Source organism: Akanthomyces muscarius, chromosome 3 (assembly GCF_028009165.1).
Source record: "Akanthomyces muscarius strain Ve6 chromosome 3, whole genome shotgun sequence".
Classification (NCBI taxonomy): Eukaryota; Fungi; Ascomycota; class Sordariomycetes; order Hypocreales; family Cordycipitaceae; genus Akanthomyces; species Akanthomyces muscarius.
In genome coordinates this window covers 3,365,777-3,381,996 of record NC_079243.1, presented here as the reverse complement: position 1 = coordinate 3,381,996, position 16,220 = coordinate 3,365,777, and the positions used below count along the sequence as shown (strand labels likewise).

Here is a 16,220-nt window from a genome sequence, read left to right as displayed (position 1 = left end):
CACAATGGAGTGGCTTGGCAGAGCCAAGATCGAGTTTACTCACTCACCAACACCAAGAGCCATCAAGCAGAAGGATGGCAAGGATACGGATCTGCTCAAAATTTGCGAGGCCACTACACCGCCCTGCCATCTCAACCCGCTGCTCTTCAATGGCCACGTCCAGACCATGTGGACAGCAACAAAGCCCAGTGGACCCCCAATCTTCTACCGTCGCCGCGTGTTCGATGCAGACCACGACACCTACAAAGGATCGTATGCTGTCGACTTTGTCGTTGAGCCCTTTGAAGAAAATGACCCGACGCTCCCACGCCGAACGGTGTATTACTCGGAGGAGGAGGAAAAAAACCTGGGTTCTGATGACACGAGGCCCATGGTAGTGGTCCTGCACGGCCTGTCCGGCGGTTCTCACGAGATCTATCTCAGACACACGATCGCACCGCTACTCGGGAAGGGAGGCTGGGAAGCGTGTGTCGTCAACTCCCGAGGATGCGCCGGAAGCAAAATTACCAGCGGAGTGCTGTACAACGCCCGCGCGACATGGGACGTGAGACAGGTAAATGTTGCTGCGTCGAAGTACCTTGACCTCACCCGCTGACATTGCTCCCGCCTAGACAATCAAGTGGCTTCGCGAAAAGTTTCCAAACAGACCTCTTTTCGGCCTTGGATTCTCTCTTGGTGCCAACATGATGACAAACGTAAGTACCGCTAATGATACTGATCGAGTTATATGCTGATTATGGCGTAGTACTGTGCTGAAGAGGGCGAAAACTGCGTTCTCAAGGCAGCTGTTGTCTGTTCAAACCCATTTAATCTGGACTGCACCAGTAAGCTCATGCAGAGCACATTGATTGGAAGAGAGCTTTATTTGAGAGTAATGGGCTGTAAGTTGCATCACGTCGCAGGAATATTGACTCATGGCACTGACAAATCGTAGCGTCCATGAAGCAGCTTATTGCCAATCACAAGAAAGAGCTTACGGAGCACACCAACCTTGACTTGGAAGCTATCCAGAAAGTCACATATCTGCACGATTTTGACAGAGAAGTCCAGTAAGCGACCTCGATTGCCTAACAATGCAGACTTACAGACTGACGAACAACAGATGCCCGACCTGGGGATACCCGACTGAGTCTGCGTACTATCGTGATGCCTCTTCCTGCGATTCAGTCCTGTCCATCAAAATTCCTTTTCTGGCAGTCAATGCCAGGGACGATCCCGTATGTATTCGTGCGACGGCCTGCGCTGCATTTGTACTAACATGATGCCATAGATTGCACTTGATGGTGCTCTTCCATATCAAGAATTTCGTCAGAATCCCAACACCATTCTGCTCACGACGTCACTCGGCGGACATCTGTGTTGGTTTGAGTGGGGTGGTTCGCGATGGCTAACCAAGCCGGTGAACAACTTTTTAAACCACATGGCGTTCAAGGCTGACCTCGACTCGGTCTTGCCCACCAAAGAGCCCCAGGCCGAGCAAGCCTCCGTTACCTTTGACCCCATGCGACGAAGACTGTATGTCCCTCAAATGTAGTTGTTGGCTCACGCAGTCGTAGGGCCCATCGGCGTTCCATCCATTTCCCCTTTCCTAGAAGAAAAAGCCACAGGTACAAGCATTTAGACGGCAGTGAAAAACAATGATAGACACCAAATGATTAAATTTCTGTTTTATATATAATGACAAATCATTCCTGCTCAAGTTTTCGAGATTGCCCCAGTCCAAAAGATGACCCGTACGCCCAAAAACGCCAAACGATGCAGAAAACATGAAGTCATGTACAATGCAAGCAGCAGATCCTCATGCAAACGCAACCTTTTTCTTGGAACCCTTCTTGGCCTTGCTGCCGGCAGACAGAAACTCCTTGACATTGTCGTCGTCGTCCTCGGACGTCTTCTTCTTGCGCTTGCGGCGCAGCGAGTCCTTGACGTCCTCTAGTTTTGATTTTTTCTCGTCTTCCTTCTTTTCAGCCTCGACTCGTCGCGCCTCGCGAATCTCTTCCATTTGACGGGCCTTGATCATCTTGGACTCGATTTGGCCATTCTTTTCGGCCTGGACGATGGAGAGGATGGTGTTCATGCTTTCCTGTAATGTATTTGTTAGAGTGAGGTTCGCATGTCACCGGCGGCTGTAAGTGTTGTGCCAAAGCTGGGATGCGACGTACCCGATCATCGACAAAGACCTTGCCCTTCTTTTTACCCTTGGGCTTGACCACGCCGACGGGCGTGACCGTGTTAAGCGAGGGAATGCCCAGCTCCGCCTCGGTATACGTTCTTTGCTTGCGCTTCTTGAAAAGTGCGCTGACACTCTTGTCCTTGACCTGCTTGGAGGTGACGGGGCCGGTGGACTTCTTGGACTTGGAGACGCCGTCGGTGTCGGAGCGCTTGCCGCCTTTGCCAGCACCCTTGGGCGCGGCGTGCTTGTTTTTCATGGTACGCGTACGGCTGGGTGCCATGATTTCGGAGTGAGCTCGAACGCGCTACCAGTCTCGTGATTGTGTCGTTTTTGCTTCGCTGCGCTGAGTGCTGCGCGTGCTGGTGGCTGAGAGGCGGCAGAATGGACTGGGGGAAATTTTTTTGGCGGCGGTACTGATAAGTGGCGATAAGACTGGGACAAAAAAATTATCGGTGGCAGGCCGCGGATGGGGAACCACCTTTTGCGACGAGCAGCCCGTAGATAAAATAGAGTACAGTCGTATGAAAATCGGTAGTGGTAGTTGTATACCGATGCAAAAGGAAAGAAACAATACTCGTAATGGCCAAACATGTTTGAATCTTTTTATTTTTATTATTTTTATTTTAACTTTGTTACTTTTACATCTACCTATCGCTGGTCTCGCCTAATGTTAACCCACTACTGATTATAGCTGCGGTGCATCTCGGCGCCCGTTACCAGTGAGTGCAGCGGAGTGTCGCCGTACGGTGAGCTTCGTTTGTGGCTTTCAACACAAAGGCAAAAGTCAGACTGCAGCTGTTTATCGCTCGAGAAAGGGGTTTCTCTACCCGGTTTCAAGTTTCATCAGTAAAGCTCGGTTCCCAAAAATATCTGGCTACAGCCAAGCACCAAGTTTTTCGAAGCGCTGTGCTGGACGGTGCATAACCAGTGGCGATTCGGCGAATGCGTCACAGGGGACCTCGAGGCTGCCGGTAGCAGGAGAAGACGAATGGAAGCTGGCCAAGCCCGAGGCTCTTGGGGAAGCATCAGAGCCGCACTCAATGCCCTGAAGGTGGAGCCTCGCAGTTGGAGACAGCTTTGCCCGGCGTGGTGCTGCCAGAGCTGGGCTGGGTAAGTGCCAGAACAGAGGCGAGCATCTAGCGATAGGTGACCAAGTGTCGGGGAGGCATCTCTCCAGGCAAGTGCCTAGGAGGCGTCACAGAAGGGTTTCTAGTAAATAGAGCCGCTCGACAATAACATCGCGAGGCAGCGAATGTGTTTTACTATTCACAGGCTAATAGGTAGTAATAACCACTGATCAATTACCGCCATCTTCAAATGCACGTCCCGCCACAACATCGTTGGCCGCATTGCTCACGCCACTGGGTCGCCGGGCTGGTGGCAGCCATTACTAATTAAATGATGAACAGGTAAACTACTGGTAATTGGTAGGTAACAGACAGTAACAGCTGCTACATTGGTTCGCTGCTTTCGTTTACCTGCCATGTCACGCATGCGCAGCCAAGTTGGCAAGGTAGCTACCCAACTATCGCTTCTCCACACTCGCGGTGCCACCACGGCCACACACACAGCGTGCCTTTGCCTGCCTTTGCCTGCCTGCCTGCCTCCGCCAGAATGTCCTAAACCTCACGCAGAATTCTTCTTCTCTTCGACCTCCTCTGCTCCACAACACACCACCACGCACCATCGAACCACATCACTCACTCGCTCCCATTCATACGCCTCGAACCCATCTCTGTACAACCTCATCTGCGCGATTTCAACTTCAACCCACCCCTTCCGATTTATCGCCGCATCATTGCCGTCAACGCCGATCGCCAACACCGCTCAGCTCGCGTGCCTGCAACCCTCCCTCGCTAGCCAGCCCATCGACTTTGCTCCCTCTCGAACCGCTTTCGACGACGCGAATCCCATCATCTCAATCGAGCAAAGTCCGCGACACTTGTTTTCTCTCGCTGCCCCGTCGTTCCTGCCCCCCGCCTCCCCCTTCCCCCGCAGCTCTCTCCCGACCGTCGCCAGGTGCCGTTCCTGCGCTCAACAGCCGCCTTGCATCGCACGAGTCAGCGAAAAGGCGTCAATGGATAACCTATGGGCCCGTCGCACAAAGTCAGTACCCAACTTGGTACCTCGACGAGTCTCACAAGTACAAGCTAACGGCCCTGAATAGCTCCAGCAAGCTCTCCTTGTCGACGCCAGCCAACGGTGGCACAGCTGATTCCGGCCGATTTGCCTCTTCCTCCAGACGTCAAGATGGAAAGTCAGGAGGCTTACCTTCTAATCCAGGCAGCGCGCTTGCCTCGCCAACGACGGGAGGTGGTGCTGCCAGCGCCTTTGGTCTAGGCTCTGGCGCTTTTGCCTCATTTGGCTCTGCAAAGACACCAAAGACGCCCGGCAACCCTTTCGATTCCGCCATGGGATCAGCCGCGCCCAAGCAAGGCGCCCCAAAAGATGCTTCCAGGGCCGTGGGAAAACCGGGAAACATGACCTCGATAACAGAGGCAAGGCCCTCTGGGTCAGCTGTTGGCCAGATACACCCGCTGAAAGACGCCTGGTCATTCTGGTACCGCCCACCCATTTCCAAGGCCCATGGATACATTGAGTACGAGAATACCCTGCACGGAATCGCCACCATGCGCACAGCGGAGGAATTTTGGGAAATTTACTCGCATCTCAAACGGCCTTCCACTCTGCCTGTGGTATCCGACTACCATCTCTTTAAGAGAGAAATTCGTCCTATTTGGGAGGACGAAGTAAACAGAAAAGGAGGAAAATGGGTCGTTAGAATGAAGAAGGGTGTGGCTGACCGATACTGGGAAGATCTGCTTCTCTCTCTGATTGGTGACCAGTTTGGCGATGCCGGCGAGGAAGTGTGTGGTGCCGTGCTCAGCATGCGCAATGGCGAAGATATCCTGAGCATTTGGACCAGAACTGATGGTGGCCGTGTGCTCAAGATTCGGTAAGTGGTATCACGGACAAAGGGAAGAGCAAGTTTTGAGTATCTGCTAACCTTGATGTAGCGAAACCATGAAGCGCGTCCTCAACTTCCCGCCCAACACCCGCGTTGAGTTCAAGAGTCACGACTCCAGTATCCAGCAGCGAACCGCCATCGACGAGCAGCGTCGTGAGAAAGCGATCCAGCACCACAACGACAAGCGAAATGCGGGCAGCTCAAGACAAGGCCACGATTAATGGCCTTCGTTGGACTGCCGAGCCTGCCGCTGCGTTACTGTATACTAAAGCAAGGGCTGGAGTTAGAAACGAGCAAAATCATGGTTCTGACTTTTCCATTGCCCCAAGCTGAAATTTTGCGTCCCACTGTATTTCTGTGCCTTGTTTCACTACTGTATTGCACCTTGTTACCACCTTTTTTCTTTTTTTTTTTTTTTTTGCAAAAACTGAAGGAGAAAACGCATGCTTCTTCTATTTCAAGTTGCCTGCTTTGGATTCCTAGGAGGTTCGCGCTTCTTACTCTCTTGTTTTATTGAACTCTTGCGGACACTTGGCGGGAGCATGGAGAATGGTAGAGCATTTGGTGTTTTGAATTTGGCCATGTCTTTTGCCTGGAACACGGCAACTAGGATTTTGGGACGACCGGTTGGCAAGGTAGGATGGCACGCGAGATTTCCAGTGACCGCACAAGGGCGGTCATGTATCATAGAGCAACGATTTTGGCACAGCGAATGGCTGGATAGCGCGTGTTCTACATAGCAGAGTGATTCCAGCTTGGAATAATGAAAGGACCTTTTTTTTTTCAAGCTAGCATGCCAATTGGCTTTATTCCGCGTGTCAGTGTGCGGCTAACTACCTGCTGAGCGTACTTTTGAACCAGTCTGTATGGCCAGCCATGCTTGGTCTAGGTGAAGCACGGCGGCAATCTTGGAACCACCATCTCATTGAACAATGATGGGCTACTGTAGAGAGCGGTGACGCGACAGGTCAAGCCACTCCGTAATGACATGCCGAACCTAGACCCTTGTCACTATATGAGACAGATTCTCAACCTGGTGAAGAAAAAACCCCATAGGTTGTTCGGCCCAATGTTGCGTCAAATAAGCACGGAGATCACTCAACCTGGAAACCTTGCCTATATGCTGCCGGTTTCGTCCACCAACTCCTCCATGCGCTTGTAGTGTCCTTAAAACTCTCAACGCTTGCAGGATATCCTTCAGACTCTGCTGTGAACTTTTGAAGTGGGAAATTACGAGGAAAAGCTTCGATACTGTAAGTCTGGGAAAAGCGTGGCAATTGAAATGTCCTTGCCTTGAATAAAAAAAAAGTTTGGTATACAATACATCATCAAGTTTTTTCATACGCCTTTCTACTTGGCGTTCGCTTTGCCCTTGCTCGCAGGCTCCCTCCTGCGCTCCCAGATCTGCAGGTACGACTCGCCCAGGTACAGCAGCTCGCTCTGGACCTTGTCGACGAAGAGGTCCTGGCAGACGACCCACTCGCCTGTGGCCTTGTCGCGCAGCTGGACCTTCCAGGTCTTGCGCTCCTCGCCCGTGTCGGCGACGTCCTCCTTTGTGCGCACCGCCTCGTGGACGACGTTGGCGACGAGGTCGTACCAGATGGGCTCGCTCGGGGGCCACTCGGCCGGGTTGGGCTCGACGTACGGCGAGACGTCGAGGCTACGCGCATCAAACGTGACAATGGTCGGGTTGCGCTCCGACACAAACTTGTTCTGGCTGAAGCGCTTGACGTGCAGCGCGAGGTACGGGGGCAGCGGGTGCAGCAGGCGGTAGCGCTTGCGCTGCGCGTGGTGCTCCTGCGCCGACTTGCCGTCGTACTTGGCGAGGATGGCCGTCAGCGGCACCTGCGGGATGATGTTCCGCTCGAGCTCGTCCTGGAAGAGCGGCGCCGAAGGCAGGTCCAGCGTGAGCAGCAGGAACCGCACAATGTCCACCTTGACTTCGCCGGCGTCCTCGAAGCGCAGGCGATCGCCGACGTCGGCGCGCGCCGTTATGGCCTGCGATTCGACCTTGAGGCGGCCCTGGAATGCGCGCTGCACCATGGAGCTGCCTGGCCGCGTCTTGCTGCCGCCCAGCCCGAGATGCAGGTTGTTGAGGAACCAGGACAGGAAGTCGACGGGGTCGGATTGCGTCGTCAACGTGAATCGCTTGTTGGAGCGTAGCGCGATTTCCTGCAGCAGCTCGTGCGGCGACACGTGCGATTTAAAGGCCCGCGGGTTCCAGATCTTGCGGAACAGGATGCTGCAGCGCTTCACCAGCTCCGACTTGCCAGAGAAGTCCTCCAACAGTAGGTAATTACGCAGCGGTGCGACATGCGACAGCGCTTGCACGATGACATTGAGGTAGTCGTTCTCCTTGATGTTGTTCATGCCCACGAAGCCCGGTACATACTCCTTTCCGCCCAGCGTCCAGCTCTTCTTGCGGCCGTCGGCGCCGGCGGGCACTGGGCGATCCAGCTCAATGACTTCCTTCTTTGTGTACCGCGGGTCCGAGACGTATTTGATATCTTCGAGAGCCTTGCTCTTGACTTCGTAGCCTTCCGGGAGCACGTAGACCTTTTGCGTCTCAAGGTTGATGTACACATGGTGGTCCTCGTCGAGCGAGTGGAAGTAGGCATGCGACTTGGGGCCGCGGCCCTGGAAGTAGCGCCCGCACACCAGGCATGCGTAGACGTTGATGTTGGAGAGCGATATCGAGCATAGCTTCTCGAAGTCAAAGTCCAGCACGTTGCGGTCGATTGTGTCAAGGTAAAGGTCGTCGTAGCCAGCGGCTGGGTTCGACTGCCGCGTCGGCGCTGTTATTGGCGCCACATCCGCGCCTTCGAACTCGTCGTCGTCGCCGTCGTCCGCTGCCACCGCCATGTGTCCATTCGTGCCATCGTTATCAAATGCGCTTGCAATGCTGTTGCCTTCGATGGGGGATTCGGCCTCGCGCGTCCGTGATCGTTTGGAGGAAGGCGAGGCGATGCCCTGCAAGTCCTCCAGCGCCTCGGTGGCGTGCCGCTTGCTCATTGTGCCAAGCTCTGGATTAATGCGTGGAGGGTCGTCTCGGATGTCTTTGTATTTTGCGCAATGTTTTTCGAGGAATTGATCTGTCCGAAGGGTGTGGCGGCGGCTCAAGGAGACTGTGAATGTAATATTGTGGCAGTACTGTTTGAAAAGTTGTAGAAGAGCTTCTTGAGCGTGGGGCCCCACAGCACGGTTGGTGAGCCTCAATGGATGCCTAGCAGCAACTATCCATCATGTACATCGTCATGTCGTCGCAAACTGACTTTAAGTTTTCCGCATTTTCAATTGTTTTCATGTTTTCATGTTTTCATGTTTCCAAAGTTGCTTTTAGAACGCGTCTAGTCTTGCGTTCGGCTATATACATTTCTCGAGTTGGTTATATACAAATTATGCGACCAGGACGGCATCCTCCATGGGCTCATCGTCGCCTGCTACAGGAGCAAGGTTATCCATTTCCTGCAGCGTGTACTCTACAAGATAGCTTTCATCCACCAACTCCTCCATGCGCTTGTAGTGTCTTTCGGTGTAAACTCTCAACGCTTGCAGAATATCCTTCAGACTCTGCTGTCCGCGAGCGCCCTTGACAGACAAGTTGGAGAATTTGGAAGCCGGGTAGCTGCGCACCAGGGCCCAGAGAATTCTCTGTGCAACAGGTGCAGTGCGTGCATTGGTATTCCAGTCGCGTAGGCGGAGCAATAAGAGGAAAATCTGATCGTCGGAAAGATTGCCAAGGACTTCGTCCACAGCTCGTGAGCCGGTGTAGCTACCCTCATCCTTCTTCTCTCCAGTAACAACCGAAGTGAACAGAGATAACAGCCGCCCAGGGTGGTTCAACTGCAATGCCAGTGTGATGGCTTCTCTATAAGAGCCTGCGTGGATGTGGTTCTGCAGCTCCTGCTCTTGTTCAATCAGCTCGAGTGCAGCCTTAGATGCCGCAGCTTGTGTCTCTGAGGTGGTATCCTTCCAGAATGAAACTGTCGAGTCACCGCTACCAGAGACAATCATATTCGTCTTTGGCTGTACAGCAACAGCCCATACTCTGTCTTCGTGGTTGTCCAAAGTACATTCTGTCTCACCAGAGTTTGTGTTCCAAACCTTCACAAGGCCGTCGCCACCAGCACTAGTGAACAGTACCGATTTCTTCTGCTCACCCTTGGCGGGCATACCGAGCCATGCGACCTTCAATACACTGTTGGAATGTCCCTCGAATGTTCGAATACAGGTGTAGTCAGCTAGGCTCCAGAGCTTGATACTCTTGTCACCACTGCCTGTAAGGACGACGCCCTTACCTGTAACGGGGCCATCGTCGCTCTGCAGCGCAGGCAAGTTCGCGGGTGAAAACCGTACTGACCAAACACCTCGCTTGTGGCCACGTAGAATACCTTGCACTTCGCCCTCGGCAACAGACCAGATCTTCACGGTTTTGTCTTGAGAGGCTGAAGCAAATAGGTTTCCGGAGTGATGAACATCGATGGCGTTGATGTCCTTGTCGTGTGCCTTTCGAGTATAGAGTGCTTTGGCTCCCAATTTCGAACCTTGCTGCTGCGATTTACGAGGCACCTCCCACTTCTTGATAGTCTGGTCTTGGGAACCAGTGATCACAAAAGCAGGAGGGTGAGAGAGGGGATCCTGGAAGGCCTGAGAGCTCTCCTGTGGTATCGTGCGAGGGAGACCCACGGCACCGAGGGATTCGGCGTGACCTGAGAAGGTGGCCCAACATGTGTAAGATCGGTTGGCATGATCAATCCGCCAAAGCTTCGCTGTGTTGTCCTTTGCGCCGGTAGCAATCCAGTGGCCAGACCAATCGACGTCCAGCGAGATCACAATATCTTCATGTCCCTTTAGCAATGCCATGTCTTGGCCGAAATAAGGCGCGTTATCGATGTCCCACGCCGAAGAAGAGTCGTCTCTGTCAGGTTCCACGATAGACACCAGTCTAATGTCCTCGGAGTTTGTAGCTAAGGCGAGCAAGGAGCTATCTGGTAGCATGTAGGCAAGATCGATAATGTCGTCGTGAGTTCCGGAAATGCGACGGAACGGCTCAGGCGCAGAGAGCGAGGCAGACTCAGCCTTGGTCGGGGATTTGTAAAGAGCCAACGTGTGGTCGACTTGAACGCCGAGGATGAAGGGAAGGTTGGGTCTGTACAGAGCGGTCACGAATGCCTCTTCTTCGCTCTTCCCCGCTTGCTTTGGCGTGAGCTCTTTGCCCGTATCGGTGTCCCAAATACGAAGGCAACCGTTAGCACCAACCGAATATGTCAGGTTTCCATCGTCAAGAAAACCAGCAGCCTCAACAAGTTCGAGGCAAGGGACAACCTTTCGGATCTTCCAAGACTTGGCATCCCACCAAATAAGCGTCTTATCTCGACTGGCAGTCACAATAGCATGCTGTGTGGGGCAATAATCCAGGCCTTGAACGTCGGAGACGTGCGAGTCGAGGTTTGCGATGCAGGTTCGTTTGTTCAGGTCCCATACTTTCACCTTTCCGTCCTGGCTGCCGGAAATGAGCCTGAAGCTAGTGGTGTTTGAATCTTCTTCCTCGCCGTCGTCGCCTCGCGAATGACCTTTTCCCTTGCGAGGGCGCCCAGAGTCCTGAGATCGAGAAGCAACTTCAAAGAAGTGAAGAGCTGATACCAAAACAGAGGGGCCGCGAAAGGTATGGGTCACATACCCCCCAGCGATATCCCAAACCTTGATCGCGCCGTCTGTGCCGCCCGTGGCGAGAAGTGTGCTTGTCCGGTCGACTGCGAGGACTACAACCGGAGTACCATGGGGCTTGAGAGTTCGAATGAGAGAGGATTCGATAGAGGTTCCATCGACCGACTTTTTGAGTGAGAATATCCTCATGGACAGTGATCGAGAGCAGATGATGAGATGCGAACCGGAAGGTGTCACTAGCGGAAGTTAGCAGGGGTTCTTTTTAATGATAGGAGATTGTCGCTACATACAAGTGAGTGTTGAAATGAGCTCTCCGTCCTATCTGGAGCATTAGCAAGCAATTTGCCGTTGGATGCAAGACCGTAGCGTACTCCTTCAATTTCACCAAGATGTCGACCATTGGTGGGGTTCGTGAGAATGGCATCCTCGCCAATTGTCGTGGCCAGGATTTGCGCATTGTTGTCAATTGACACGGATCCGCCGGTGAATATGGGACGGATAACGCGATCGACATCGAAAGTCGTTTTCAAAGGCTGCTTCGTGGCCATACTTGACAGATGTTGGCGTTTACAGAGAACAAATTCATTGAGCCTGGCGATCAGGGAATTTTTTTTTGGAGAGCGCGATAAGATAAGCCAGGACCCACTTTCGTCGACCTTCGTGAAACAGCTTGCTTGTGAGAGCGTCAACATTGCAGCATCATCTGTCAAATGAATGAAACATTATTGATCACATCAAAATGCTGGTAGTTCTAACACAACATAGGGCTTTATGAAACAAGTGTGTCAATAAACTCCTTTTACTGTGCACGGTGGCAGCTTTTTCGCCATGGGCATGCAAGGCCCGCTAACCGCCCAAGCTTTGGTGAGACGCCCCAGGAGTGAGCAGATGCTGGAGCACATGGCTTGCTAACACGATCAAAGGGCCGGTCGCCGTATGACGACGTTTTAGAGGGTGAAGGTCCAGAAGATCCTCGTCATCCACCACAGCAATATGATCAAAGAGGGCGTCCTGTCAACCCGGATACCAAGAGAATCAACCGCGAGATTGTGAGATCACATAATGAGGTCATGCTGGTGATTGGTGTCGCAGAGCCAGAAAACCCAAATAAAAGCCCAGAAGCAGAATCGCAAAGGAGACATGATGCGCACGAAGAAGAAATCGGTCGACAGCTTGATTCCCACGCCAGACGCGCCATGGAAATGGTTGGGCTCTTTGGTATACACGGCCTTCGCCAGCGCATCTTGGTAAAACTACCCCTTGCATTCCTTGTTTTTCACTGAGCTAATGTCAAAGTAGATATATCGCGAATATTCCAAAATTCCGTATTGGCATCTTTGGCAGAGAAAGAATGAGTTCTCGTGGAAAAGAGATGTAATTCCTGGTGCAGCCGCCGGGCTGTTCACTAATTATGTAGACCGCGCCTTGTTTCGAGTATGGCTCGGTGATAGAGAAAGGGTTATGGCGCGTCGCATGTAAGTTACGGCCCGAACCTCTATCGATGATTTGGCTAACTGTTTAAGCCTTCTTGATATCTGGTCATATTTTCGAACCCACCTAAAGTACTTTGCATCAATGCAGCGACTTGGCCTGATTCCAGCTGACCGGTGGCTTCCGCGCCCGTCATACTTCATACCATTCACGGAAGACTCACCAATTCCAGCACCACCACCACTGGAAGGTTTTGATCCTCTCTCTTTGCTCCGTTGGAGCGGGCGCGTCGTCGTCAATGCGACCCCCTTTCTGGTTTGGGTCATGGTCCTCCGGGTCGCTAGAGATCTGCAGCCCGAAGTTTGGTCACAAATTTTTAACAGGCTTCCAAGTACTGCTTTTCGAGGCCGTAGAATACCTCCGCCACCTGCACCGCCTACTCCACCTCCAGAAGAGGCGCCTATACTTCTGCCTGACGAAACGATACATGAACAACTGCTAGAAGATGCGCCCTTGGTACTCGACGAACAGGAGGCCGACGTAGACCTACCACCTACTGAGCATCACGAGGCTCATGTAGAGTCGTACATGAATCGAGAAGATGAATATGCGACAGACGAAGATGAGAATGAGCGAGTCAACACCACGCTGATTAGTTTCGATGTCGAAGCCACTGAAGCTAGCCCAGACGCGCCACCTGGGCTATGGTCCGCTGAATTGCGCCCTAGTCAAGCGACCGACGCGAGAGGCGATGCCCAGCCAGTTTACCTGGACACTCTGTTGACGCAGCTACCTGCGCTATTGGCCGCCAACATATTCACAGATACGAGCCTTAGGTTGATGATGGCAGCATACGAAGCGACAGCATTAAGGCTCATGGCACGCTGCCACAGACTGCGGTATGGCCTGCCATGCGACGACATATATGCGCCCAATGTCCTGACCGATTTGTCTTGGCGAGCCGTCACCAACCTGCTTGGCGCGGAATTGCTGCATATCACCATTTCTGGCGAGATTTGGGCGGTCTTCACTGGGCTGGCGCAGTATTTCCACACGTCTGATAAAGAGTGGAAAGAAGCCGAAGCCAAGAAGCTAGAAGATGAGCCGGCGCAAGACACTGCAGCTCCTGTACTATAAAATGCCATTAATAGGATTCTGGAGTTGTGCCATGGCCTCAAGAAAGAGTTGGCCGATTGTATACAACTTGAATAATGAATATCTGTAAATTTTGTATTGTATTTTCAGTAACAGCCCCGAAGTAAAAGACTAAATAAAAATGGTCTCATATCCTTTCAAAAGCTTCCATGATGTCCCATTATACCTCAATTGCAGAGCCAACTCCATACGATATCGTTGTACAATCTCCCCAAACGAAATGAATAATAACGTCGTCATGCATATAGATTAAGCCCCATTGCGGTGAACTTGAGCGCCCTGGTTCCTAAAGACAATCGTTTCCCTCCTCTCCATGTACATGAGAGCTCTATTCATAGCCTGCTCACTGTAGCCCTTGCCCTCAACCATTTCGCGACGAAGGGTGGCCAGACTGGTGCTCCAGCCGATGGGCAGGCGGCGCTTCAGCTCTGCCTCGACGCGGTTGACCTCGTCGTTGAGCTCGCGACTGCCCTGGTTGCTGCCCTGGTTGACGGCGTCCATTGTGGAGCATAGGAAGAGACGGATGGCCTCATCGACGTGCGCCTCGGTGGCAATGGGCGAGAGCGTAAGCTTGGCCAGAGACTCGGTGATACGGACAATGGCCTCGAGCTGACGGACGGTGATGGGGATGGAAGAGCGCGTGTTGGCCTCAATTTCGGCAGCATGAACCTGACGGCGGATGGAAACAAAGTGGGACGACAGCTTCTCTGCGGCTTCTGGGCTTAGACGGGGGGCGCAGCGGCTGAAAGAAGGAAGTTAGTGGGGAAATGTCAAGATGCATGAATAGAATGGGAACTCACCTTCTGCAGTAGGAAACATATTTTCTCATCTTATCCACTGGAATTTCTGACTCGGCAACTTCTTCAACACCGCGATTGTCCATGTGAATGCCCATGACGTGCTTGGCAATGTTGATGTCCTTCTCCCTGCTGTGCTCGTCCTTCACAATGAAGATCATGTCGAAACGAGACAAGATGGTCGTCTGGAAGTCTATATTTTCCCCGGGAGTTTTCATATCATCGTAACGACCAAAGATGGGGTTTGCTGCCGCCAAGACTGACGTTCGGGCGTTTAAGATAGTTGTGATGCCAGCTTTGGCAATAGAAATGGTCTGCTGTTCCATGGCTTCGTGGATGGCCACACGATCTTCGTCACGCATCTTGTCGAACTCGTCAATACAGACGACACCACCGTCGGCCAGTACCATGGCACCACCTTCGAGATAAAATTCACGCGTTGACTGGTCTCGCTGGACAGATGCTGTGAGACCGGCGGCGGACGAACCCTTGCCAGATGTGTAGATGGATATGGGAGCAGCCTGGCTGACGAATTTGAGCAACTGAGACTTGGCAGTACCGGGATCACCGAGAAGAAGCACGTTGATATCACCTCTCAGCTTAGCTCCGTCAGGCAACAGCTTCTTAGATCCTCCCAGCAGGAGGCAAAGAATAGCTTTCTTGATATCTTTGTTGCCATAAATGGAGGGTGCGATGCACTCAGCCATAACGCTGTATAAATCTGGGCGACGGCTCATTTCCAAGAACTCCTGCTCTTCTTCTTCTGTATAGCTGGTGTATCCCTTCAGTTGGTCTGAGCTCGTCTGAATTCCGACAGCGCGCAGATATGGTGTGCGAATGGCGACAGCTCCACCCGTAGACGAGTTCTTTGAGCTCTTATTCTGGTAGATTGAGAATATACCCATAACTGTGCATCGCGAGCCAGGTACGACCCGGTTTGTGAGGTATCGGTCCGCAGAGATGAGCACGTGTCGGGGCAGTTCACCGACGGGAACCTGGTCTGGTGCCTCCTGCAGCTTGATGACTTGCTGGTCGACAAATGTCGACTTCTCATGCATGACAAAGTATGGGTCGAGAGGACACTTGGGAGTCGGATCGTTCTGAACTCTCTTGCGAGAGCACTGCCGCGGAAGGGCTACGCCAGTGAAGCCACCGAGGACAGGCATAGACTGCTGGTGTTGGCAGTTTCGGCATTGCAGATGCAGTTCTGTCGCCTTGGATGACATGACAGAAGCGCCAATGACGATACCAGGAACTCGGACCAGCCGAGCAATGGTCATGGAATCAAGGTTGCGAATGGAAACATCCTCGGCGTCGGAGTGAAGCAGCAGCTGATGTTCGGGCAGCTTGATATCACGGTCGTGAGGGAAGAGGATTCTGTGTGAGCACTTTTTCAAAGCATTTTCAAACTACAGGCGTGTTATTAACGTGAAAGCAGCGAGTTTGAATACAAATCGGGCACCTACAAGAGGAATGATCTCTGCTGGTTCGGAGGCGAGTTTGTGCGCAAGCTCCTCGTTGAAGTTGATCAGGTCGGTGATGTTGACATCGCAATAGTACTTTTGCAAAAGGGCGTTTTCGCGAAGTTGATCACTGAGGATCGTTAGCCAATGTGTGGTCATGACGGGCGCGGTTACGTACCGATAGACGAAGTGGTTGTCAAGGCGGAAGTCGAGAACAAAAGTCTCGAGTTGAGTTTGGATTTGTTGTCTGGTATCACCTGTTTCCGCAACGCTCGGCTCGTACACGTGCGTCGAATATACAGATTGTGTATCCATGATGGGCGGCTTGCTCGTTTTGCGGAGTGAAAGCAGGCAAATCGCAAGACTGAGAACAGCGAAGATGGTTTGATGGAGGGGTTGTGAAAAGCCCACTGTGTCGAAGGGGGGACAATTTACGCGTGAAGACGCGTAAAGCTAGGGTGACGCGACACGCGACTTTAAGTGGTTGCAGGGCGCTAGGCTGTGGCGAGTTCGGCGTGGCTGGAGCTGTGGCTCTGAGAGGGATCCTCACGTGCAGCAACGGCCAT

The 16,220-nt window shown here is 52.6% G+C and overlaps 7 protein-coding genes across 7 annotated transcripts; 3 read left to right on the top strand and 4 right to left on the bottom strand.

Moving 5' to 3' along the window:
* Positions 1-4: 4 nt before the first annotated feature.
* LMH87_002471 (uncharacterized protein) lies at positions 5-1,534 on the top strand (the record flags this gene model as incomplete). The annotated part of the gene is made up of 6 exons (XM_056193933.1): positions 5-553; positions 612-695; positions 746-881; positions 935-1,049; positions 1,103-1,217; positions 1,271-1,534. The coding sequence occupies 6 exons, from the start codon at positions 5-7 to the stop codon at positions 1,532-1,534; spliced, it is 1,263 nt and encodes a 420-aa protein (XP_056050921.1).
* A 264-nt stretch (positions 1,535-1,798) lies between these two features.
* On the bottom strand, positions 1,799-2,453 carry LMH87_002470 (uncharacterized protein; the record flags this gene model as incomplete). The annotated part of the gene is made up of 2 exons (XM_056193932.1): positions 1,799-2,083; positions 2,163-2,453. The coding sequence occupies 2 exons, from the start codon at positions 2,451-2,453 to the stop codon at positions 1,799-1,801; spliced, it is 576 nt and encodes a 191-aa protein (XP_056050920.1).
* Positions 2,454-4,250: 1,797 nt separating this feature from the next.
* On the top strand, positions 4,251-5,362 carry LMH87_002469 (uncharacterized protein; the record flags this gene model as incomplete). The annotated part of the gene is made up of 3 exons (XM_056193931.1): positions 4,251-4,279; positions 4,341-5,129; positions 5,191-5,362. The coding sequence occupies 3 exons, from the start codon at positions 4,251-4,253 to the stop codon at positions 5,360-5,362; spliced, it is 990 nt and encodes a 329-aa protein (XP_056050919.1).
* Positions 5,363-6,491: 1,129 nt separating this feature from the next.
* On the bottom strand, positions 6,492-8,153 carry LMH87_002468 (uncharacterized protein; the record flags this gene model as incomplete). Its single annotated transcript, XM_056193930.1, has 1 exon — positions 6,492-8,153. The coding sequence occupies one exon, from the start codon at positions 8,151-8,153 to the stop codon at positions 6,492-6,494; it is 1,662 nt and encodes a 553-aa protein (XP_056050918.1).
* Positions 8,154-8,537: 384 nt separating this feature from the next.
* Positions 8,538-11,356, bottom strand: LMH87_002467 (uncharacterized protein; the record flags this gene model as incomplete). Its single annotated transcript, XM_056193929.1, has 3 exons — positions 8,538-11,044; positions 11,099-11,126; positions 11,180-11,356. The coding sequence occupies 3 exons, from the start codon at positions 11,354-11,356 to the stop codon at positions 8,538-8,540; spliced, it is 2,712 nt and encodes a 903-aa protein (XP_056050917.1).
* A 280-nt stretch (positions 11,357-11,636) lies between these two features.
* Positions 11,637-13,376, top strand: LMH87_002466 (uncharacterized protein; the record flags this gene model as incomplete). Its single annotated transcript, XM_056193928.1, has 4 exons — positions 11,637-11,672; positions 11,732-12,055; positions 12,108-12,283; positions 12,332-13,376. The coding sequence occupies 4 exons, from the start codon at positions 11,637-11,639 to the stop codon at positions 13,374-13,376; spliced, it is 1,581 nt and encodes a 526-aa protein (XP_056050916.1).
* Positions 13,377-13,643: 267 nt separating this feature from the next.
* Positions 13,644-15,969, bottom strand: LMH87_002465 (uncharacterized protein; the record flags this gene model as incomplete). The annotated part of the gene is made up of 4 exons (XM_056193927.1): positions 13,644-14,136; positions 14,195-15,600; positions 15,658-15,784; positions 15,833-15,969. The coding sequence occupies 4 exons, from the start codon at positions 15,967-15,969 to the stop codon at positions 13,644-13,646; spliced, it is 2,163 nt and encodes a 720-aa protein (XP_056050915.1).
* Positions 15,970-16,220: the final 251 nt, after the last annotated feature.